This window comes from Protopterus annectens, chromosome 8.part0 (genome assembly GCF_019279795.1).
Source record: "Protopterus annectens isolate FY-2018-M chromosome 8.part0, PAN1.0, whole genome shotgun sequence".
NCBI lineage: Eukaryota > Metazoa > Chordata > Ceratodontiformes > Protopteridae > Protopterus > Protopterus annectens.
In genome coordinates, this window is record NC_056741.1 from 243,927,565 (window position 1) to 243,954,873 (window position 27,309).

Below are 27,309 nucleotides of genomic sequence, written 5' to 3' on the forward strand. Positions count from 1 at the left end.
AGAGATCACTGATGTCCTCATACATCTACAGATGAGGATGGTACTAGTTAAACCACAGAATAATCAAATAATCATTTTTATAGCTGGACTGCACATACAATATGCCATCTATCATACCTCAAAACTTAAAGTTAATACATAAACTTAGGAGCATGGTTAAATTGTGCTATCCACAGTAAATCGGCACACACAAGTACACACATCTCAACTCATGTTTAAGTACATTCAAATTCTAAGTCATAATGAAATTAGTGCATTAGTTTTAGATAGCTATATCCTAACAGTGAGAAGAGAGGAATATTAATGTTAAACCTCTTTAATTGTTAGGGATAGTTAGGTGGCACATAGACACTGAACTTTTAAATGTAGTAGCATGGTACAACATTTTAGATTATACAGCTATACGTTATCAGGAAAAGATTAATTCCAGAGAGCTGGTACTATCTAATCCTTACAGTGTGCATGCAGATCATGGTGGTTTTTTTGTAATAGGTATTGAACAATGTCTACTGGAGGAGGTTCAGTGCAGTATTTTGGAGATGGAACAAAACTCACTGTTCTAGGTAAGAAATGATGGAGCTTTTGTAATTACTGACCTTTGCCTTACATTCATGTACTATATCAGAATAATCTAGCACTGAAAACGAATCTGTAGCAGTTTCCTAAATGCTGAAATGTTACCTTGAATGGCAAATTGGTAGGGTGTATAATAATAGCTAATGTGATATGCAGAGTGCATTCCATAGAGCAGAGGAGACTCTTATTACATAATCTGAGCAGAAATAGAAAAAATAAATAAATAATTTAGGAATATCAAGATTTGGATGAAATTCTTTTGGAGTGCTGGATACACATATGCTTTAGTTTTTCTGTAAATATTTTAAGAATGTTCTTGGCAATATTATCTGAACCACATCTTCTACTTCAAAACTACAGTCAGAGGCACTGCGTATTTAGGTTTAACAAATAGTAGTGTATTCTTCTGCAACTTCCAGTCACTAAATGTCTACTATCTGTAGGATTTCATACCAGGAAAAATGTATTTTCTGTACATATTTGTGATACTGGCATGCCCAGTATTGCAAAGGTGTATGTGCATGTGGGAGGTTATGCTAGTTTATACATTGATATATTGTTTAAAATGCATTTATTTATTAAAGAACAAACAAACAAAAGGAAGCAAATCCAAAAGCTCCACCATACATGTTGCACTCATATAGTAACATCTTATCAAAGCCTATCAGATGGAAAAAAAAGTTGCAGAATATTGATAGTTGCAAACTAATTAATCTCCCATTTTAGTAAAATAAAAGCTAGGAAAAATGTGCATTAAGGGATTAAAATGGAAGCTGATGAGATGAAATGAAGTCATGAGAAAGCAAGAACTCTCCAGCATAATGCGTAAAAATCCATAAATCATACTTTTGAAATGGGGGAGGGATATACTTCCGTATCCTGGTCCCCACAGCTCTTTTTCTCTGCAGATGTTTTATCTAAGGTATACCATTTCCATTCTCATAGTACAGATGAAAATTTTGGACAGAGAACAAACTGCTCTGAGTATGAAACCCATTTTATGTTTTTAAATTGTGTCCAACTTGCTGTTCTACAGTTTCACAGAAACACATTACTGTGCTCAGGCTGAGGACAGACCTTTGAAGTGGGGTCTAAACTCACTGTAATTGGCAGGAACATGGTGTGAGACAAGCAAAATACATTGAAATGCTACTCATTATAGTGTCAGAAATATAAGGAATAAATGGATATATTCTACTGCTGATGGACAATGCCAAGCCTTAATCATTTCTTACTTTCCAAAACTGGTTGTTGTTGTGTCTTTTGGCTTTTCCCAGTTAGGGGTCACCACAGCGGAACTCTGGTCCGCTAATGATTGGCAGTAGATTTTTACGTGCCGAGTTGCCGGCCCTGACGCACAACCTTCAACGAAGGTACGCCCATTCACACATGTCTCCACACAGAAGACGCTCTAGCTGAGAATCGAACAGGACAACGTCTTACTGTGAGGTGACAACATTTCCATAACTGGTCACGCAGCTAATTCCTTCACAGACCAGTGCACAGACATATTTATTATGGCATGAAAATGGGATAAGAGTTGGTTTAAATTTAGGCCACACCTGTTGGATAATCCGATGTGATCAGACACCCCATTCCACAACACTGTAGATCTAAAGGAAGAATAAAACCCAAGTTTTAAAAACTGAACCATGCATACTCGTTTCCCTTAGGGATGTATACATTTCAAAGTGCAAAATACTCTTGTAACCTTGCTGTGTACTGTTTGAAAGGTTTTATACATACCTCTTAAAATGATAATGTTTGTATAATGTGAGAACATGTAGTCACACTGAATGATCCAAACAACTTGTGTACATCAGTAATACCATGAGCATAAAACATCTTGACCCTTTTAAAACATATAATATGAGATTAAGTATAAAAGCAAAATGAGAGGCTAAACCAAAGAAATCTAAATGGGATTTAGGATATTACTACTACAAGATGAGATGGTTTTAAAAAGCAGATATGCCTTATTTAACTAAATAAGATACATTAACTGCGAAATCTAAGTTTAAACATACTGTAGCTCCCACATTTTTATAATTATCAGCTGCCATTAAACGTTTATTATAAACAGAAAACTGGGCAAAGTGTTTTCCTTACCAAAATAAGATGCATTAGGCATACTTTATCTTGATGTTAGTAGCTGAATGCTATAATTTTAACAGCTTTTATATTCACATTGAAAGTTGGAAAGTCCGTGTGAATTTGATATAGTTAACTGTTGTTTATAATCATCTTCGAACTTATATCACCAACCAGAATTGTAATACAAATCTGAAAACAAAATGTTGAACAGTAAAAGCAGAATGTAGAGCCTTGAGGCACTCCTGACGTACTCTTCCAAGAGGAATATAAGCTCCAAATGTTGACCATGAAAACCCTGTTCAAAAGCTAATTCCCAACTCACTGTTAACTAAAGAATTTTTAACATGACACATCAAATTACTATGAAGCTGATAACAGAACTGAATGCCTTACCCAGATCTATATAAGCAACTATGCACGGAAAACTAGATTCAAGGGCCAAATTATTATAGTGACAAAAACCTTCCAAATAAGCAAAACTTGAATTAGATTGTGTAAAATCCATAATTAGATACCAATGATCCAAGCTCACTAAGATAGTCCTTGCAGAAAGATTAAGTAATAACTGTTCAGATATTTTCCACAAGATATACTTTATATTTATCTGTATATAGTTGGAATGATAACAGTGTCTACCTTTTTCCATGCTGGATGTACATAAGATCTTACCAAAGATGTATTTTGTAAATACCATGTGTAATAAGGTGACTTTTAAGTTAACAACAAGAGAGCCACAGATCCAGTCAAAATCCACACCGATATTTCTTTTTGCCACATAAAGTTCATACAATGCTTTTCTTCAGAAAGGAAGAGACAAAGGCCAATGATCTGCACTGGCAGAGAAGCCAGTCACTATATGGACCCCTACTGGCTTCAAATGATACAGCCACTATTTCAAATATATCACATGAATCAAACTAATTATTATAGTTATGACTACTAAGTTGAAGTTGAAGAGCAGGATGAATAGAGGTGAGGTGGGTAATGCATGAACAGTGGGAGTGTGGAGTTTATTGATGAGAGATTGCTAAATTCTTTAAGGAAAACTTCTGGAGAAAGTATTGCTATACCACAATGAATGGTGTTTTTAGGCAGGGTATTATGAGAAAGTTGTCTTCCTGTAAGCAGGTTAAACTCTTTCCAAAGTGTTTGGGGGAATGTACAAGGCTAATTTGTTTGTTTGTTTGTTTGTTTGTTTGTTTGTTTGTTTGTTTGTTTGTTTGTTTGTATATTTCTTTTGTGCCTTCTAATGGACTTCTTGGTGGGTCTGTGTTGGCACCAGCCAAGAAGTACCTTGATGCATAAGGTAAGGTAAGGGAACTTTTTTTAAATTTGCCCAATACTGTAGTGCGATCTTGGAGTTGGCATATATAGTTGGGGGGGGGGTACAACCCCCCCCACATTGGTTGCTTGCATTCGTGATGTTGGCCACCTATGGCCATTTGATGAATTATTTTTCATTGTTAAGCTTTTTCGGAACATTACACTTTCACTGTTTAACGTCCGATTAGTAGTCAATCGTTGTAATGTTTTTTCAATGCGTGAACAAAGACCCCTTCTTGGCTAGGTTATGCAAGACTATAAAGGAAGTACAAATGCCAGTTGTGGTAGTCTGTCTCCATTTTTGCCATGTTTCATCCCTTAGAGTTGAAAGACGTTTGAGTTCAGTGGATAGCCATTCAGTTTTGGTGGGTTTATAAAACCTGTGGATAAGTGGGAAGAATTTGTCTTGTAGCTAGAGTAGAATGTTGGTTAAGCTTACTGCTGCTGTATTAGGGTCATCTAAGGAAAGTATATGGTTCCAGTTGTGGGCTGTGAGAAAGGCTCCGAGTTTGTCTATATTTGTGCCACACTGGTTTCTGAAGGCTTTTAATATTGGTGATGGTTTTATAGGATGGATGACAACTGTAAGGGTGACTGGGCAGTGGTCACTTAGTGATAGTGACAGAATGTTTATGTTGGAGATGGAGTTTGGTATGTTTGTAATAATCAGGAAAAAATGGAGTGTTTGGAGAACCTGAGGTTAGGTGTTGTCAGTTCTTTATGAGTTGGAGGAGACCTAGGTCTGCTAGGAAAGTATTCATGTCAGATAAAAAAGGACAAAGATGATTAAGGCTGATGTTGCCTAGAATGGTTCTGTTATATTTTTGGGACAGCTATTAAGGATTTTTGTGATAACTGACTTGAATGTATCTAGGAAAGTAGGGGGTGGTAGATAGGCTGTAGAGATCAGTAGTGATATGCGTTTTTGTGCTGGAAATTTTAGGAGAATCCAGTTAAGACTGGAGTCTGCGGAAGAGTTTCTTTGGGCAATTAATTTTTGGTTTAGGTTGTTTCTGTACAAAATTAGAAAGCCTCCACAAGACTGTTTGCCTGGTTTGGCATCACTGACATATCTGTGAAGATTAGAAAGTGCTGGAAGTTGGGAGAGTCTTTTTTTTTGACACAGGACTCTGTGACTGATAGAATGCCTGTATTGTGCTGGGAAATAAAATCACTTATGTGGTGCAGTTTGTTTCTTATGGCAAGTGCATTGAAGAGGGCACAGGCCAGTGTAGGAAGGAAATAGCTGCAATGTTGAGGTAAGGGAGTTGCTGGGCCTGGGCTGGGCTCAGTGTTACTCTTAAGAATGAGTATTAAGATATGGAGGATAGATGGACTTCTTAGCTAGGTTATGCAGCGCTTTAAAGAAGGTGCAACTGTCAGTTCTGGGGGTCTGTTTCTATTTTTGCCATGCTTCATCCCACAGAGTTAAAAAATGCTTGTGTTCAGTGGGTAGCTATTCAATTTTGGTGGGTTTATAAGCAGAGAAAAAATGTTTCTGAGTGTTAGTAATGAATGATCCTGACAGTGGTGAGCTGGGGAAATAGGTTCAGTCTGATTACTGGTTTCAACACCAAGTGATACTAGTTATTTGTAGTACAATCTGGGGGGAAGAAGTCTGAAATGGTTGAAGGTTTCATGTGACAAATGCATTGCTGATATCTCTGTTATGCTTCTGTGAGTGAGTTAAATATGATCACTTGGAAATCATTTCCTCTGCTCCAAATACTCAAAAACCTGATTATCACCCAAAGCAGCAGGACAGCTTAAAATAATTATTTTTCTTTTTGCTGGTGGCAAACCCTGCTACACCTCCCATAGCAGCAAGCCCTATCCATGCATACCTACTGAGCTTGTATATACAGACTCTATGATTGTAGATTATTGGTGAAGGGAGAAATTCCCACGAACAGTGGATAGCTGTCTTGCACAGTCACTGTTTTTGTTTACCCTTATAGGAGCAAACAAGTTATTCCTGGGCAATAGGTTATTGAGGAAACACAGGGAAGCTATCTGTCATGATCTATACTGTACAGGCTTGTGAATAATACTGATATAGGGTGGCAGGATTATGTTAATTAAAGGATCAGGCAGATATTTACAAACGATCTGCTAAACATGATGTCCTTGAATATTAATTACACAGCTGTGGTGCCAAAACTATTGACTACACACATAGATCTGTCCAAAGAGAACCGTTTCTATTCAGGAAGTAACTGGTCCTAGGATAATCAGGAATAAAAACCTTCCATAACATCCATAATGTTCTTTCTATGAGCTGTAGCAAGGACTGGGGATAGATTAGCAAAAACTTTCATTTACAAGTCATTGGCATAACATTTTCTACAGGTAAAACTGCTATATTGATTATCTATGTAGTGGTATCTATATATACATACCTGTGTGTGTGTGTGTGTGTGTGTGTGTGTGTGTGTGTGTGTGTGTGTGTGTGTGTGTGTGTGTGTGTGTGTGTGTGTGTGTTTGTGTGTGTGTGCACGCATGCATGCATGCCCAGGAACATTCATTTAAATAAGTGGTTACATTAAAAATGCATGACTGTCTGTAAAAATGTCTTATGTTTCTTTCCTTAGATAAGGATCCTAAAGAACCTAAAGTCTCCATATTTCATCCATCAGTGGATGAGATAAGACAGAAAAAGAAAGCAACTCTGGTCTGTGTGGCATATGACTTCTATCCAGATTCTGTCAGCATCACGTGGAAGATGACTGTAAATGATGTAGAGGAGGAGGGGGACTTTAAAACCGATGATTATCCAGCTAAAAATGATAACCTCTACAGCATGAGCAGTCGTCTGAGGGTTCATTCATCTTCTTATTTTAATCCTAAGAGTCGTTTTCAATGCATTGTCAAGTTCACGCTGAGTGATGACAAAGTAAATACCACAACCCAAGAGATACCTGGTAGAGAAGGTGAGCAACTTTTGTTATCTTTCATTGTAGTATTACAGTCTGTAATTCAGACATCCTTATATATCTCCAAACACTTTTTCAGGAAAGCTTCTTTTTCTAAATGGCTCAAGGTTCTTGGTCTATATAACGTTTTTCACAAATCTGTTGTATTAACTAACGCATTTTTTATTTGAAGATTCTGACAGTTTTTCCTGTGCAAGTATTTTTCTTTCCTCTAATTTCTCTCTTAATCTTTTTGCATATCTTCTGTCTGGAAATGTTGGGCTTCTTGCATAATAATAACAATACATCATTTCTTTCTTATCCTCAATAGTCCACACTATTATCTTTATTGCTCTTTTTTGGCCAATCAGTTTTTGTGATTTTTTTTTGTGGACTACTACTTCCTTCAACAACGGGGGGGGGGGGTAGGATGCATCTTCCCCCTGAGCCTGGCCTAACCCCATTGTAGGAATCTTTCCATGTCTTGAGGATTCTACACTGTCATTTGTTTCAGTCCTGGCACCAGTGGGCCTACCAGGATTGGGCACTTTTTTATCTTGGGTCTTGTGCACCCAGCTGTCTTTTTTTATTTTTAACCTACTTCTGTCCAAGATATAAGCTATGTAAAATGCAGTCTATATATCATTGTCCTCTTGGTGAGGGTCCACCTCTTGAAGGCACTCAGTAAGACTTGAGGATGAATCCTCTCCATTCAGACTGAGCGTGTTCTAAATTCCTCCTCTGGAATGATTTCCAAGTGTTTCAACGGCCCCCAAGGCCATCTAAGCTAAGATGAGAGTGTTTTTTATTTATTTGCTGCACTTGTACTTGCTTAACAAAGTAATAACGGTTGTTTATGTGCATTTTTAAAGCATTTATTTAATTTTGTGGCAAAAATGATTATTTCTGTCTTTGTTAGCTTTTCTAGTTCTGTTTGCCTTCAAAACACCTTGCAGAAAGGCAAATTAGCCAAGAACCTAGTGGTCCAGTAGTTATTTGTTGTTTAGTTTGCATTTGAGAGCTGTTTTGCTGTGCTTTTACATTAAGAACTTCCACTGTCATCCATCTTGTAGCAGAAGGTATTTACCTGGTCTATTTGAGTTGAGAATCCCTCCAGGGAGCTCAAAGTGTGGCCGTTTATTGGCTCAAGGGTATAGGAGTCATTTTTCAAGCTTTTTTCTCTGTTAAAAATCAGACAAGTGTGCGGGCAGCTGCAGCAGCAATTAACAGTGACCCGTATAGAAGCAAATAACTAGACAGGAACATTTCTCTATAAAATTAGGAATAGGTCCAAAACCTGTTAAATGGTGTGGCATTATGTGGAATTAATCTTAGAGCAGCTAGCTTGTGCATCAAATAGCACTATCATATTCTAGTACTATATAACATCTAGCCCTTAACTCCAGAAACAACCCTAGGAGACCCTTGTTAAAACCCAATCCTTAATCCTAAACAGCCCACCCTATTACGGGGCCAGACAGCATGAATATACAATTTCCAAGTATCTTTGAGGGTAGCTTGGTAGATGTGGGCATCCTAATGCATTCTAGCAACTATCTCATGTTCTCAGACAGCCAGTTAATCATTAAAGAAAATTACACTGTATGAGACAGATGTAAATGCTCAACTTCCTTGGAGGCAAAAATCTCTCATACAAATGAGGTTGTCAGAATTACCCACACTACATCCCTCACATACACTGCTCACTAGACACACAGATTCTCTTATGCTAAAGTGCTTAAAAAAAACTTCCAAAAACCTCAAAGGCCTCCAAAGTCACCTAATGGCAACACTACAACCCACACCAAAAGCAATACCAAAAATCTCAAATAAACCTACACCCAATCGTCCCCCAAGAACAAAGCTCATAAACCAAGCAAATATTTCACCTAATACTCTTGTCACTGGAGACTTCAATGTGTGACACACAGATGCCCCACTCACCAGGTTAGACAAGGAGAAAATATTGGTTAGTTGCCTATATGGATCCCAGGATCCACAATATCATACATGCATGCACTCAAGTCACTGCACCACAGGTACCAATATGATTCTATCATAGTCTATATGGGTGTAAATAACTGAAACATACCTCACTGGACTGTATAAAAAAAGACATAATGCATCTCTCAGAATATGTGTCACAGATAAATACAAGCCTTGCATTAAACGTCATTCTGCCTTCACCAAGGATGATACCACAGCATTAACATAAAATGATTGATTTTGATAATTGGATTAGTTTCTGGTGTCACTTCAGGGGGATCCAATATCTGTCAGAATAGGAGGATGTGGCCAATATGCAACATTGCTTCGCCAAGATGGGCTGCAACAGTGCCACCTCGGTTTTGTATATTGGCTAAATTTTATCCACACCATTAAAGCCTAATTTTAGTCAATGCCAAAAGCACAAAACTACCAACATAGTGAAAAGGTCTCCATGCAACTTTAAGGTTCTACTGCTCACTGCTAGAAACCTAAACAAAAAAACTCTACAACCATGTCAACCTGAAGAATGTAGACACTTGTGCCATGTTGAAGACTTGGTTAAAAGCCATCAAAAGTATTCCAGTAGTACAAGGCTACATAGCCTTCCACTCATTTAGACCAACAACAGCACCGACTGGGGCCAAAAATGGAGGTGTCTCAATCTACATTAGTAACAAACATAACTCTAGGTTGGTTAAATAAGACGATACCATGGAGCTCATCCACAGGTAAATCACTATAGATAAGGTCCCTCACCATATCATGGCTAACTACAGGTCACCATCTATGCCTCTAGAGTTTCATGACTTTTAAACCTACTAGATGTGGTCACCATCCAACCAAACACCCTATTCATGGGTGACTTTAATGACTCCTCTACAGATCGATAAACTTACACTGACTCAAATTCACAGGCACAATGTTCCTGGACTTTATTAACACAGGTACCCTGGAACAGATAGAGAACACTCCAACCAGAGGATCAAACATACTGGATCTGGTGCTCGCCAACATGGGAGACCTTTGCACCACCCTCCATGTCATGTCCTCACTAGAGAGGTCAGATCACAAAGCTGTCTGCTTTGAAGTAAAAATCAGCCTGGAAACCCCAGCTAAACAAGCGACAGTTAGGAACTATTCTATGGCAAACTACATCCTATTAAGTGACAGTTTTCAAAATTCATGGCTCCCCTTCGCTCAGACCCCACAGCTACATATTAAGAATTATTCACAGAGTCCCTATATAAACATGTGAATGACTACATAGAGGCTGCCATACCTACCAGCAATAAACCTGAAACAAACACTGAAAACAAACCCCACCAGTGGAATCCTCACCTAAACATGGTATATAATAAAAGAAGAAGACTCATGGCCAAATACAGGAAAAGCAGCTACCTTAAAGACAAGTGCTGTCTTATACAACTAAATAAGAAACTAAGAGGTCTAATTAAGTCCAGTAAGGCCAACTACAGGGTCAGGATAGCCTCAAAGGTTAAGGACAATCACAAGGCCTTCTTCAGCTATGTCCAGAAACTTAAAGGTAACACTCACAGCAGTGTGCTGAACTGGCAGTGAATGGTACCACATTCTTCGATCATGGTGATGTAATAAATCTACTGGCTGATGAATTTAGCTCAAACTTTACCCCCAGTCCTCCCCAGCTCCACCAGGTAAAATCCCCTGCAACATATTACCCCGCAACTATTACCAAGAACCAGGTACTGGCAGAACTCACTAAAGCCAAGAACACTAACTCCATGAATCCTGACAAGTTCCCCAACCTCCCCAGTTGCCCTCTGAACAGTCTAAAACATTACCTATCAGACTTATTAGTCTAACAAGCCTATTATGCAAAGCCATGGAATGAATTACCATGGAAGCGATAAATAAGGACAATGGCAACCTACAGTCACTGCACTCATACCACTTTGGCTTTGTTAAGAGAAGATCATGCCTATATAACATGACTTGTTTGATAGGGTCACTAGGGCAATGGATGAGGATAAAATGGTGCATACTGTGTATCTTGACCTAGTCAAGGCATTTGATACATTATCCCTCTCAGGCACTGTTGATAAATTCTCTGAGCTAGGCATAAATCCCTACAAAACTCACTGGATTGCTGACTGTCTGGCTCACAGGCAAGACTCAATAAGTCAGGATTGGTAAGAACACCTCCACTAAGAGACCAGTCACCAGTGGAGTACCCACAGCTCCGTGCTGAGCCCACACCTGTTTGGCATCTACTTTTTAGAAGTTAAAGCTAATGTTCAAGGTTTCTAACTCACCAAGTTAACAGATGACTGTGAATTGTAAACTATTATAGATCCCCCAAGACACCAATATCTTGCAAGGGGGTTTGACCCAGATAAATGACAAGAGCCAAAGCCATGGCCTAAAACTCATTGCCAAAAAATGCATTATAATGTCCTTTGGGAAACTGCCAATCCAGGTTAATTACTTCATCGATAAAATACCCCTAAGAGTTGACCCAGTAGTAGGGGATCTGGGAATATATTTAGACAGCAGTCTTACCAACTTGTAGCTAAGCTATGGCATTCAGGTCCAAGGAAGTTATAGTACCACTCTACTCAGCCCATATCATACCTATAATTGAATACAATGCCCCCTTTGGCATGTATCTAACAGACACTTGCAACATTTGGAACACCCATGAAAGTTTCTTACTAGGAGAATTCAAGGCATGAATACCCTGTCCTACACTGATCACCTAAAGGCTGTCTCTGGATTCAGTCTCCTAAAGGCTGCTGAGAGGGGATCTTTACTTGGCTTACAGGGCATCCTGACACCTAACCCTGGTGGATCTGTTGCACATACACAAAACAAACAGCACCAGAATCACTAGATCCAGGGATCTGAACTTCACTTGTGACATAAATAGAACATGCTGGAGAGACAGATATGTGTCCCAAAGGATCTCTGCACTATGGAGTAGGCTCTCCATCAACAGAAAACAGAGTTCCTCCCTGACCCTATTCAAATGAAACTTGACAACTGGATGGGAAATCAAAAATGTACCCCTGGTCTTGCTCCATGACCTTTATGGATAGAGGCTGTCAAAAAGAAAAGTATTATCCTAACTAACACGCACCTTACACAAATCCTTAGTTACCTCCTCACTAATATGCCCACCATAGACAGCCATGATACTTAGGACCCAAATGGTTTGGGGTGCATGGCTAGGTTTGTAAGGCCCCAATGATCGTTAGTTAATAACAGCCTATGAACCTATGTTGTTATTCAGAGCATTTGCTGTCCTTAACAATGTAATCCTTTTCAAACTTGTCACATATTTCACATGTACTTTCTATGTATTTTTCTTCCTGGCTTATCACTGTAAAGGTGGTCTGTCCAGCTGAACATGCCAAGTAAATAATATAAATACATGAACAGAAGGACAAATACAGATAGAAAGTTGAGTAGACAGATAGATATGTAGATACATACAATTAGAAAGAGACAGATTGACATTCAAATGGGTAAGCAGCACACAGGAAAGATTTTATACTTTTTTTGTCCAGCTCCATCCTCTTTCAGCTGATCAGCTGCTTTTAGTACTCATTTCATGAATTCCACTTGGGCCCAACCAATCCCTTGTAAAGAATAACAGCTAAAGTGGTGAAGACTGACACCACCAGACAGTGGTTTAGGGTATTTTCTCAGTCTTTATCTTTGTCCCATTTCACACCCCCCCCCCCACAATGGGAGTGTAGTCCCCTTGAGCCTGTACAATTGAAAAGGTACTGAACTTCCCCCTCTCAATGCAGCTTCTCACTGCAATTCCTTCACACTTACCACCCTACCACCACCAGGGGTGCTGCTACAGAATTAGAAGTAGCCTTCATCCACTGAGAAAGCTTGGCTTAACAAGGCTGATAATTCTTTCTATTACTATGGCCAACTGTCTATTGTCTAGGACACCTCACAACCATCACTGCAGGTGCGCTCCTTACCAATGATCAAGCAGGCTGGCCCATAACGGATGGCAAGGGTATTGTTAAAAAATTCAGACATGCACACCAAGCTCCCATGCTTTTGTCCTCTCCTAAAATAACTTTCCTTTTTCTATGGCTTGCTTCCTAAATATGTAATTACCGAGCCAGCACATGTAGCACAGTTCTTATACTAGCACCACTATGTTAGACTGCTAGAACATATAAAGGGCACATTGCTGGGAACCTTCAGTCCTTTTCTTCTTCCTCAGCTCAGTCCTTTTTGTTTCTTTTATATATTTGCTTGAAGACAAGGCATTTAGTATCTCTAAGATAAAATATTATTCCCCTCAAAACCAATTTGTACACCATACTTTATGTGGTCTATGCCTGGCTATACCCTTGGTGAGTAGTGCTGATGCCTATTGTATTTTTCCATTACAGATTAAGACAGCTGTACAATGTGAGCCCCTGACAATTTATTGATGCATTTTTATTTATTAAAATGGAAATCCATATAGTAAATGCATGTCAAAACATGTTTGTAATATTCCACATTTAAAATAAATATTTGTGTTATCTGTACTTGATTCTGCATTAACCTTATTAACAATTGATGCTCAGGTTAATAGTCAGTGGAATGCATTTTTTGTAATATCCTAGAAGATTCCAATAATCTTTTCCATTCTCTTTTGTAAAAACAACATTCTAATAGACTTTGCTAAACTTATTAATTAACCAGTTATATTCTACTCAATTTTGTTTAATTGCATTTTATGTTTTTTCATGATTTTATTCTTTCATCGTATTTTGTAAGTCAGTGCCATGCATTCTCTTATCCTCGTACAGGTTACAGTACATTTAGACTGCTTTTCCTCATAATTCAAATTTTCTACCCCCTTTGTTAGTTTTAAAAATGTTCTTTGATCTCTTTCTAGCCCTTACAGGCTTTTGTTTTTCTTTGTGACTAAGAAGTAGGCAGAAGTTTAATTTGTCACTTTTTTGGATACACAGGCAATAGAAATAATACATCCTTTACCTCAGATTTTATGAACAATTTCATAAACAAGATAATTTATTGATTTACTTATTACTTTTTATTGCCATAAAGTTGGAAGCCTAAATTGTTCATACACCTTTCATCTGTCATCTTACTTATATTTTCATTGTTTTGGTTTGAAAGGAAATTCTATATGCTCATACATAAGAATGGACTTTTATATAATCACTTTTAATCTGTTTGGTTCAAAATGTTAAGTATTATTTCCTAAACGTTTCCCACGTGACTCAACAAATGCAGTTTTACTAGCCTTGATTTTATCTGCATAAATCACTGTAATGGACAGCAAATAGGTTTTAATAGTTAAGAGTGACTAGTTTCCTAGTTTAATTTACCTTAGTTGCATTACTCCTGTATTAAATCTATGCAAGTTCTCCACAAGTCCGCATGGGTTTTTATCAGGTTCTTATTTTCTCTCATATCCTAAAGATATTATGGCATAGGAATACCAATGCCAAATTGGCAATAGTTTTTTCGTGTGTGTCTAAGCTTACCTAATCATCCTACCAAATGTCTGGCTTCCTCATTGCACCCATTGCTTATTGGGATCACTCTACCCTTCCTTGAACTTCAACTGATAATATCAGCATACAAGATGGATGGATGGATGCATGGATGGATGGATGGTTGGATGGAGAAAAAGACAAACTAATAGACTTTACTGTAATTGAACGGGCTCTGCATATGGGATGTGGCCAGACAACATAACACTTGTCCAAGTACTTATCACTGTAGACTTTTTACTTCTGATTTCTTCCATTCTTGTAACTGGTCCTGTGATAACCACCCATCTGTTCTTACTCAGTACTTCCAATTGTTTAACAAGATTGTTTATATTCCAGGGCTACTTTTAACTATAAATCAGTTCACGTCTGTACCAGAAAAATGTGACTAACAGTAATTAAATTATATATAATTGCTATACTGGCTATAATACCATTTCCTGACTTCCTGCGAAACTCAACATAAAAAAAAATGAAAGCAATAGGTGCAAACATAATGGTAAGGTATTTGACCTAGAGGATGCTTTTCATATGAAATCAGATGGTCCTTGGAAACTTAATTTTAACATCAAACAAAATAAGTGCAATCTATCTTGAAAAACAGCTGCCATCCAAAGAATTTAATGGTTTAGGACATTGACAAAAATGTGGCTGTTATATAAAAGCCATAGCTATCCTTTATACATGAAATTAAATGGTATAGGAATGACAGAAAACATTGAACATACAAGGCTATAAGACCAGGGGCCATATGTGCCTTGACAATAACCAGCCTCAAGCTCTACTACCCTTTTCAAGTAGGGCAACGAATGTCAGTCCCAGAGCATATTTTAGGGTACTCATTCATTTGTCTAAGCTGGGTGGCTGCTGTGGTGCAGCGGTTAGCGTTGCTGCCTCACAGCAAGAGGTTCTCTGGTTTGATTCTTGGCTGGGGTGCCTTCTGTGCAGAGTCTGCATGTCCTCCCTGTGGTTGCATGGGTTTTCTCCTGGTGCTCCTGTTTCCTCCCACATCCCAAAGACATGCTGTAGGTGGCCTAAATTGGCCCTAGGTGTGAGTGTGTGCATGCGTGTGCCTTCTGTGGAAGGTTGGGCACCAGGCTGGCAACTTGACACCATAAAACTCCACTGCCTATTGTTCTGCAGACTGTTGTTCCACTGTGGCGACCCCTAATCGGGATAAGCTGAAAGGAGATGATGATGATTCATTTGTCTAAGCTATGTTGGAAGGCCAACAGGGAATCACACCACTTAGCATGCATGGGAAGTCTGTTTCAGAGCAAGGGGGTGCTCTGAATGATGAACCTATCTCTCCATTTAGTTTTATTTATTCTCTGATATAGAATGAGATCTCCTGTGCTACTATTGGCTGCACTATTTGATACCTTCAGAAAAAGGAGATCTTGGATAATGAGATCCCTGATGGCACGAAAAGCAAGAAGCAGGTCTCCCCCCAAGAGACTATATGACAGTACAGGAGAATGATTCCAGCCTTTCTTGATAACTGAGATTCTTTTTGTTAGAAACCTCTGTGGTGCTAATTGTAGGAGGATGTTGCATTTGTCTGACTTGATGGTGGTGGGGTGAAACAGTATGACATTCACTGCATGCATGGGATTTCAACATGGCTACCTCCAAATTAACTGTGTGCTTACACATCTCTAAGATGGAATCACGTTGGCTAGGCAAAAGTTTATTTTCAGTGAGAATGTGGGAGTTATTACACTGCCTTAGGACACCAAGTGCTAGAATGACAGTGAAAGGGAAGATAGACTGCTGTCTCTCCATGCGGGCCAGTGCAATTAGTTATAGGAACTTGGGGAGAATAAGGTGAGGAGAGGAAAGAAAAAGGGAGATTACACAGTCCAACTTAGTCTACAGGAGATAGCAACACAGACCTTCAGAGCAGGTAGTAAGTCAGTGCCAGTCCATGCAGTTCTATATAGATATGCATAGACCATTAAAGCTCAGAACTGTCTGGTGGCAGTCATCGCAGAGTGGAAGGAAGAAGAATTTTTTTACACTGACGATTAAGGGAAAGACTTCACTTCTGCAGATAAATCATTATACATCTATAACTATGCTGGTGGAGGGTTCAGCACAGCTGATCTCAGTATAAACAGGTAGTAATAAGTAAAGGCCAAAGCAGTTGTAAATTTAGCCAGTCCATGCGTGCCAGGAGGAAACAATGTAAGCAGTGAACTAAGTAGAAAAAGTAGCCAAAACAACAGAAATTCATTAGGATCGCTAAATTAATTTAAGTACAGTACAAATAATGCAGAAAAAAATGCAAACAATAATAATAACTTCTCTGGGTTAATTATGGAGTATCAAACCAGCTTTTGTAATATCTCAAGTAGGAGCAAACCGGCACAGATTTCTGAATGGAATGGTCAGCTGATCTCAGTATAAATCAGACAGTAAAAAAGTAAAGACCAATGAAAAAGCAGTTGCAGATTTGACTAGTTAGTGCTAGGCTGCCAAGAAATAGCAGCAATCAATGTACTCCAACTATACAAACTGCTACTGTTTCAAGATGGCTCCCATAGCAGGTCTGAACTAAGCTACGAGTAAACAATGGAAGCCGCAAACTAAGTGGAAAAAAGCAGACAAAGAACAGAAATTTGTTGGGATTTGTTAAAGTAATTTAAGCACAATGTACATAATGCAGAAAAAAAAACTTCCCTGAGAAAGGGCATGCCATCTGGACAAAAATGCAGTTTTGATGAATAGAAAAAGAAAAAGTGTTGTTTGCCAAAACTGCCTTTGCCAACAATGAAGTCTGCCTTTTCTCCCCACTGTTATGCGACCTCAGAGTTGGTGTATATGACTCCAGGGAGTGTGATAGTGTCCCTCACATGAGAGGTGTTTGGGGGGCTTGCCCTTTTGAAAAAAAAAATGTTGTAATGCTCACCAAATGTAGTTTCAGCAAAATGATTTTGATTTATTTCTATTGACTGAAATTACCTTCAGTGAATCAGCATGAATCCAGTTATGGAGTATGAAACATTCAAAGCAGCATTTGTAATATTTCACAAAGGAACAAAGCAGTTCAGCTTTCTGAAGACTATGTTGAAAGATATTCCCTACTCTTCTCCAATCATACTCCAGAGTTACCTTATGAGGTTACCTTTTATTTATTATTATTATTTAACATTTGTTGACCGAGAAAGTCTGAGTAGAACAGAACCTATTTTCACTGGAGGTCAAGGGAGAAATGCTCCAGATGCATGTTTTTGGAATGTGGGAGAAAACCCATGTGAATGCAGCGAGGACATGCAGACTCTAGAGAGAAGGCACCCCAGCCAAGAATCAAACCAGAGAACCTCTTGCTGTGAGGCAATAACATTAACCGCTGTACCACTGTGCCTCATGCATGATATAGTCATCTCTCTCTAAGAACAGACACCATTCTAGTCATCATCATCATCATCAGCACCCTTATTCCCATTTTCTACATGGGGTCGGGGAATCGTGTTAACTGTTGCCATCTCTCTCAATTCAATGCCAAACTCGTGCCTTCTTCGACACTCATGCTTGACTGTCCCAGATCTTCTTTTACACAATCCATCCACCTATTTGCTGTACATCCTCATTTCCTCTTATCTTTTTCCTGTCTGTCCCAAATCTTCTTCACCAGATTGTCTTCTGCTTTTCTGCACATGATCTTTTCTGCAGTCGGAGCTACTTTGGCTTCTGCTCGTATGTCCTAATTTCTTCATCTGTCCCACAGACTGCATCCTACCACTCTTCTCAGGCACTTCATTTCCATCACCTTTAGCGTCCTCAGCTGCTCTGCCTTTACTGCCCAGTTTTCTGTACCATACAGTAGTACTGGTCACACCACTGTCTTGTACACCTTACATTTCAGCTTCTTTGCAATTCTTCTGTCACAGACTACACTGACACTCTATGCCAGTTGGCTGCAGCCCCGCTGATTCTAGCTTTGACCTCTTCATTCTGACTTCCATTCTCCTCAACCACCCTTCTTGGATACTTGAACCTATTAACCTGTTCTACTATCTTCCATTCTATCTCAATTCTCAGCTTCTTCTGATTTCCCCAGCTTGTAGCCATTACCACTCTCTTATCTGTGCTTAATTTTATCCCAAGTGCCTTCAGTTTTGCATTCTATTCCCCTATCTTTTGTTGAAGTTCTTGCTCTACTATAAACATATTTATAAAATCTGAAACAGTTTGAAATCAACTGCAGTTTGTAATAAAGCACAACTGAATTATTTATCATTCAGTTGTTTTAATCGTAGCATGTTTATTAAGCGACAATTGTCATCTAGGTATTTACTTGCAAGACATGCATGTTAATGGGTCTTTCATTGAAATGCATTTGCAGCATTGTCATTCAGACAAACCATAGTTAAACGCACATCTGCATCCCATGCAGCATTCTGCAGTGTGTTGTGAAACCGTACAAAGTCTTCTTAATACAACAGACTACATCATCATTCTAAGTGTGTATGGTACATGTCACTGTAAAAGTGTTAGATTTGCACCATATAACACTACACATACAGTTGACATGGATTCCAGTTGTATCAATTCTATAAGGCATATAGCTCCTCAAAAAGTATTATAATATGGCAAATCTTTCTAGTAAAACTATTTTGAAGTTCCCTCAAGTTTAAAGCATTTGTCTATGAACAAAGAATATTTTGTCAATGTTTAGTTTTCAGTTTCTTATACTAGTCTGTTCTTACTTATTCATGGAAAGCTACAAGCTATCAAGAATGACATACAACCAAAGTATCCAGCCATTAAAGGTATGTGCTGAAGTTTACATTGTTAAAAACCTTGCATAGTGCTCAGACTTTTAAGATCTTAAAATTAAATTATAAAGTTTGCTACTAGGAGGCATGCAAGGGCTTATATTTTGGGATATCAGTATATGCTTTTACATTCATAGCAATACTTTTGTTTGTTTGTTTAACACATGAAATAGACAAATGCTGTAGTAACTCTGTCTTTGTTTAACTTTCTCATTTTCTCAAAATCATGCACTTTAATCTTATTGTTGTATGTAAGCAAAATTATTGTTGCCTGTTATACTAAAATATTTTTTTTCTTTTCACAGAATGTGGAATCACTCCCGGTAAGTTTAAATGTAATCTATCTATATAGACGGACAGACAGATATTTCTAAGTATATTTAATGTCCTTTACAATGCATTTTTAAAGTTGATTTAAATGATGAATATCTTGTGACACTCATTTTCAATAACCACATACAAATGACAGTAATGAATCAAATGGAAAGCTGAATAAGTTTGATAGAAACAGTACTCTGTCTTAAGGTTACATCATATTTATTTGTTTATTCATTGCTTTTTAAGAAAATAAGCATCATAGTCTTGCTGAAACCTTTCAGCCATGACCTGGGCTAGAGAAGAGGCAATAGAACTTTTCGGTCAGTTTCTGAGTTTATGAAATACATAGACAGTTACTGTGATGCATTGCATCACATTAAATTAAGGAAGTATATTTCTCTATCAATAAATACAAAGTTTCAGAAACTTACCTCTAGTTGTATTATAAAATTTAGCTTTGATTTCCAGACTGAGATCACAAAACATGGGTGTTAAGAATCTCAGCCATGCATGCAAACAATGCACAGAAGATACATCAAGCAAACAAAATGGTGGAACTTTGATAAAAGTAAAGAAAAGTGTTTTTTATTAGGTTAACACTTAATTTTTGAGTGAAGACTGAAACATTAATTTTTATGTTAACTGTTCAAGCTCATTTGACATAGATGTTTTGAGGGTCAGCCAAGGAGTACTTACTGTCTGGGTGAATTGCTCAGAGTCCCATAGAAGATAAGGGGATTAAACTCTGGACTACAGTTAGTAGCATATTAAGATCTAGCCCAGTGATGGCGAACCTTCTGGGCTCTGCATGTCAAAAATTCAGAAAATGTCTATCTTGACTCGGTTGGCATGTCACCACCCCCCGGAACAAAAGAGAAACAATTCTTTACATATTAATTTATTTAAAAAAATGCATTCCAATTGTGTGCTGCTATGCGTTATAAAAGTAAAAGAAAAATCAGTCACTTAAATTAGAGAAAATGATATGCGTACTGATGATTGGGCTTAAAACAGTGCACCAAAAAATTACCCTACTTTTAATACTAATTTTGAATTGAACTGAAAAAATATGGAACACATTTCATTTGATTTGATTAACATCAATTAATGACTTTTTTGCTGCTGATTTTTAACAGATAAGTGCAGGATCACATATTTCTTGTATTTTTGTCCATTCAGTTTCTTTGGTAACTCAGGTGTTGGTGAACGCTGGTGTGTCACTCAAAACGTTAAGGCGTGTCACCTTTGACATGCATGTCATAGGTTTACCATCATTGATTTATCCCCAATTTTCTTGCTAAATACCAAATCCTTCACCTAACTGCCATGAGCTATCTTCAAAAAGTTGCTCTGACTTTAGGAGTTGAATGATAACATCACTGTTTTAATGACACTTAGTTTCACAGTGAGGAACGTAACCAAAGACCTTTTCCTATTCTGCTAATTTGCGAATAGAAACTATGAAGTTCCACTGAGACACTTGTGTGGCTATAAGATCTGTAGTAAGAGGCACACATTTAAGTTTTATGGCTATCAAAACACAGTTTAGGAAGGATAACCTATTACTTTCATGTATTTGAGTACATGTATCTGCAAAAGCTACTACGGTAGCAAATGGTCTAATAGATGTAGATATACATGCACATACTAGATAAATAGCTGCTATGTTAAAGTTCTCAAAAGCTTTCTAATTGCAAGGCAGAAAATGAGACCTTTATAAACGGTATAGTAGGAACCATGTTAAAAAGAGAGCCAGTAAATTCTGCAACATTTTTTCAGAAATAAACTACATCAGTGAAAATAATTTATTATTTTGTATCAGTTATTTAAACCACTGCATAGTTTTATACTTAACTTTTGCTGTAGAATATTAGAATGTTATTTATCACAGGAGTATATTGCTAAAGCATTTTGAGGTGTAGTGTTTAAAGAATTTTGTTTAGATTTTAAGGTAATTGTGTAGGTTCATGAGCTGTTTTCCTTCTTTATAGAATCATATCACAAGGGGACTAGTGCAGGGAAATTTACGTATCTGCTACTTCTGAGTAAAAGTGCTTTCTATGGATTTATAATGCTGACGGTCATACTGTGGCAAGCAAAGGTAAGTAGTTTATAGACATGTAAGCATCAAATCAGAAATGACTGCTTTCTTTTATGCTGTGTTGATACTTTTTAGCATGCACAATTAAGAAAATATGAAAAGCGGGGAAGAAGAAGAATCCAGTTTATGAAACGTATAGATGCATTTCAGAAAACAGATTGGCTGAGCAGTTCAAACAGGAGATTAAAATTTAAAAAAAAAAAAGGAATAACACAAAAGCCACATTGTCTTCAGTTCTGCTATACATGTGAAGGTTGACTTTGTTGTTTTAAAGCCTCCAGCTGGACCTAAAATATTTTAATTTAAAAAATAATTACTGGTTAAATAATTTTCTTAGTTACTTGTCTGTAATTTGAAAAAATAAGTTGTTAGCATGAATTGTGGTGCTTCCTTTTGAAGCTGAAACAATCTTACTTGCTTACAAAATTGGGTTTGTGGTATTTAAAAAAAAATGTAGTTAAAATAAATGCCATAATTTTATCTGAATCATCTTATTGGTATGTCTCGAGGTAACATGCTGCTACGAGTCAGGAGAAGGCATTATATTCCAGGTACAAAACACAGTGGCTTTTCTAGTTTTACAGTTATATTTTATTGTAATTTTAACAAAAACATTTATATATATATATATATATATATATATATATATATATATATATATATATATATATGGGTCTATTTCACATGATCGAAATGTCAATAGTCTGACTTTCACAAAACCGAGACCATAAAAGAGAAAATTCACAAACCTGACACTTTAAATGCCTGATTTATACAAAACTAAAACAATAACAGTCAGACTTACCACCCATTTAATGTAATTACAACACTAGTAAGTAAAAGCAAAGCAACAGTACACTACCATTTTAAGAAACCAAACTACGTACCTAAACTTATCTATACCCTGCCCACCAGCCAATACTCGCATACCCAGAGAAAACTCCACTAAATATTTATGGCGTTTTCTATAGCACCTGCATGAATATTCATAACAGACTCTGAAAATCAAAAAATACAATTATTTACTTTCTACTTTTATGATTTTTGCAGGGGGGCTGTGCCCCCCAAAACCCCAGGAAATTAAATATACCAATTCCAAGATTGCACTACAGTGTGGAAATGAGCAAATTTCCTGTTCTATTCAGCTTGGAATTCAGCATTTGAAACATTCAGTCTTCTGAATGTCTGTATAGTGAAGTTTCACTCATATGCAACTTCGCTCTATTGGTCTTGGTTTTGTGAAAGTTGGTCTACTGACATTTCGATCATGTCAATTTATATATATATATATATATATATATATATATATATATATATATATATATATACACACACACACACACACACACACACACACACACACACACACACACACAGATATATATATATATATATATATATATATATATATATATATATATATATATATATATAATTCAGTAGCACAATCTCACATTTGTTACATTAAATTTAATACAAATGGTGTTCTGATGGCAGGGATGACATATCTGACATGTATATGATTCAGAATTCCAATCTCGCATGTTTTACACTTACTGGAATCCAGATTGTGTTCTGATGGCAGGAATGATACCGCTAACAGGTATGTAATTCAGAAACAGAATTGCACATCCATTGCACTAATGGTACTACAGTTGGTCAGTGGTGGCTTAAGCATGCCTTGGGCACTAGCTGGTTTTCAAACCATCAGCCACATCCACACTATTGCGTTTTAAGACTAAGCATAAATACACGTTCTTTTGGATTAACTTTCCTGATTATTTTAAATTATATTTATCTACCATAGGATTATAGAAGATGATTCACACTTAGCCTCCCCACCCTCCACACAGCAGCTACAGTTTTGACCATGTACACCTCAAATGCCAGATTGTGATAAAAAGATGATCACAATAAGGTAGTTCATGTTTGTTTCCCACAATCACACAGTAGTAGCAGTAAAGTATTCAACTTTACCTCACAAAAATGCACACTAGCCCTGCAAAGCCATATTAATGATAGTTCAAAATTAGCACATGACGAGAAGGTAAACTACTTTCATCTGTAGACAGCCACCCACTCCACACAGCAGTTATAGCTATTTTGTTGACTGAGTACCCCACCTTAGACAGTGGATTGTCATAAAAATAAGGGCAACAATAATGTAGTTCAAGTTTGTTTCATACACATAGTAGCCAATTTACTTTACACAAGTCCACACTCATCTTGCAAACCCAGATTGAGTTACTTCAAATGGGTAGCCAACATGACCGTAAAGTATTCTCATTCACATACAACCATCCAACCTTACCCCTCAATTATAGTTACTTTGCTCACTGCATGCACCTCAGACATCTAATTGTGATAAAATAATGTCTGCAGTAATGTATTTCAATTTTTTGTTTCATACAATAGTATCCACAGAAAAATATTCCGACTTGCTCCACACAAATCATTTCAGTCTTGTAAAAATCAAAATAATGAGCAAACACAAATGGCTATTTTCATCTAGAGAACAAACCTTATATCCATATCCTCAAATATAGCCACTTTGCTGTCTATGAATATCCTAGATATCCAAATGTAATAAAATAAAACTAAAACAAATTAAATAAGTACCACACACAGTAATGTATTCAACCCCATTTCACACAAAAACATAGTTGCTTGCTAACCCCCACAACAAAGTAATTCAACATTAGCCCTGGAAAACTTTCTACAGCCCATATCTGGTTGTCTGATGTTGGGTTTTTATGTTCTTCTTTAGGCTTTTCCCAGTTAGAGGTCGCCACAGTGGAACTCCAGTCCGCTAATGATTGGCAGTAGATTGTTTTACGGTGCTGAGGTGCCAGCTCGACGCCCAATCTTGAACGAAGGTATGCCCATTCACACATGTCTTTTGAAGGCCACTCAACCACGGGGAGGACATGCAGACTCCACACAGAAGGCGCTCCAGCCGAGAATCGAACGGGAGAACTTCTTGCTGTGAGGCGACAATGCTACAGCTGCACCACCGCGGCTTTTCTATGATTTAAAAAAATAGCTCATATTACTGCTGACACTGCTGCTCTTTTGAACTATGACCATCTGTTTAGCATTTAGTATTCATGAGCTAACCATATAGGTTATTGGGTGGCAAGGAGAAGAAATCTCACATATTGATTAGTAAGGTGCACCTCCCAACAGAGTACTGCAGCTCTGGCTGTTTTTGAATAGGGATGCTGCAGGTTGTTGATTGTTTAATGTAGAGAAACCCAGTACTTTAAAAATAAGTCAATGGCCTGGGATGCCCTTGTTTAATGCAGTTGCAGCACCCTACTCACAGAGTCACCAGCCTATGCTATGCTGGCCTTGTGCCTTCCTGGAGTTCTGAACCCAGGTAGCCACCCAAACCTCTCTTGTTACAATCCACCATTAAAGATGGTGATGCAGTGGCAGAGCTGAGCATGAAAAGGTACTTGATTAAGAAACAGAATCATACATCCATTCACTAACTGTAGTACTATTGCTGTCCTGATGGCATGACTGACAGCACTGACAAGTAAGTGATTCGGAAACAGGATTACTCATCCACTACACTAAGCATAGTACAGATGATGTCCTGATGGCAGGAATAAGAGCACTGACAGGTATATGACTCAGAAACAAAATCATACATCCATCAGCCCACACATGCTGTGCACCCAACTAAAATGGACATCACAAAGAGCAGTGGGAGATACCTGCCTCCTTGCAAAAAAATGCTTTACTAGTAATGTCACAGCCAGATTCACACAACACTGCTGTGCTCTTAATTCCTTAAAACTGCTACAACTTTTTAAGTAAGAATAATAAACGTTTGTTCACAAAAGTAACACATATTATCAAAACTGTCTTCTATTGAAAAATAATTTTATTGGCCTTGTCAAATGCAACTTTCTAAGTTGTCACAATAGCTTAATGGTATTGAAGTCACTGACACTATGTCTGCATGTAATAAATGAAAAAAGATGATGAAATGTTAAACTGCATGCATTGTTGAACTGGGGGCTGGTAGATATTGACTGGTGCCAGGTTCATTCTTGAAGACACCACATTTTATGTTGTAAGGCATCAGCATTAAAGGTTATATTACTTGTAGACTGAGGTAAAACTTATATGGTTTCATGATCATTATATTATGCACACATGCTGAAACTCCTGTAGGTACCTTTGTAATGCTACCATATATCTGCTGCGGGTTACACATCTGTGCCTGATGAGGAATTACTCTGTGTAGCATGAGGTTATGCATTGCAGAAATAGTAAAGACTTTTCTGGATTACATATGTCTTCCGTCATAATGCAGCTGACAGCAGAATCAGATTCAGAATGGCATTCTAGCTACCTGGGCTTGAGTCCCACTTGAAATAACTCATTCTTCCACTCTGATTATATAATGGAAACTGTGTTTTCATCAAAGAAACAGACAACATTGCATAATGTCCTGAAGGTAGTGACTCCACACTGCAGCTTAATGGCTGTCACCAGCATTTTATGTTATTTCTTGATGTATAGCTCATTGTGATCTATTATGTTATGGCCTTGGTGCAGGATCTTGGTCATCAGATTGCATCCCAACATTTAAAGCAAACAACTGCGGTATTAGACAACAGCCGGCATGAATATAGGAACATAAGATGACAGATTTATAATGGAGGCCTAGAAATAGTGATCAGAAAAAAGATGTGACAAAACCAGCAGAATATTATTTCCAATATTGAATCATTTTGTTTACTTGTTTTTTCTTCTTGTTCTCTGCAGGTTTCTTCAGCCAAGAATTTCAGTTAGACATGTGGAACTGCTAACTGCTCTACAACCTGAATGTACACAAACTGCCTGCAGTATTATCATTGTTTTCTTACCTCATGTGAATAATTTTAGAACATTCTGTCATTAAGTTTATTAGAAACTTCGACTAAAGGATCACTGTCAGATATGTGTTTAGAAAACTTTATATTTTTCTGTATGTTTCTTGTTTTCTTGGTGTTTTTGTTTTTTAACTGAATATAAAACTTGTTTTTGCTTTTCTCAAAAACAAATTATTCAATAAAGTGATGGGCTTTAAATCTGCATGTATATTGCTGTTAGTTTAATAAATAGAAAAAGTACACAAAGTTATGTGACTTTTACCACCAATTATCATATAGTCAGGTACTGTAATAGTAAGATCCATTTTATACATATGAAAATTCTTACTGCATTTATAATATGTTTTATACAAACCAAGAGAATATGGCAAACATGGACAAGAAATTAACTAAAACAAGAAGCAATGCAACGTATCAAGTAAACTTTCGAAGTTATGCTGCTGATGCTAGGCCCAATTCGGGGTCATGTTAGGGTATGTAGTACAGGTTTACTTACACTGCATCATAACACTATTGTTAACTTTGATTCATAAATAAATTATATAAAGCCATACAGAAGTGGTCAAGTATGGTACTAGAAGTTGCAAGAGACTTACACGTTTTGTACTTGCCAAGTAGGTATCACTTGACAGAATGGTATATATTACATTCAGTCCGTGAACATATTTCTCACCCACATTTTATCTGGATCAGCTGTACCCCCTACTGTTACAGTGTACAGCAAACTGCTGGGTCCCAGGTCAAGCAAAGCTTCTTTCACTGCCAGACAGAGTAACTCATATTCTCAATAATAAAAACTGGCAGTCA

The 27,309-nt window shown here is 37.5% G+C and overlaps 1 gene segment (V, D, J or C); it reads left to right on the top strand.

Moving 5' to 3' along the window:
• The first annotated feature begins 481 nt into the window (after nt 1-481).
• Nucleotides 482-26,704, top strand: LOC122808727. The segment is given in 5 exon segments: nt 482-563; nt 6,585-6,923; nt 19,500-19,517; nt 21,504-21,613; nt 26,396-26,704. Coding segments are annotated over 5 exon segments (555 nt in total).
• The last annotated feature ends 605 nt before the right edge of the window (nt 26,705-27,309 follow it).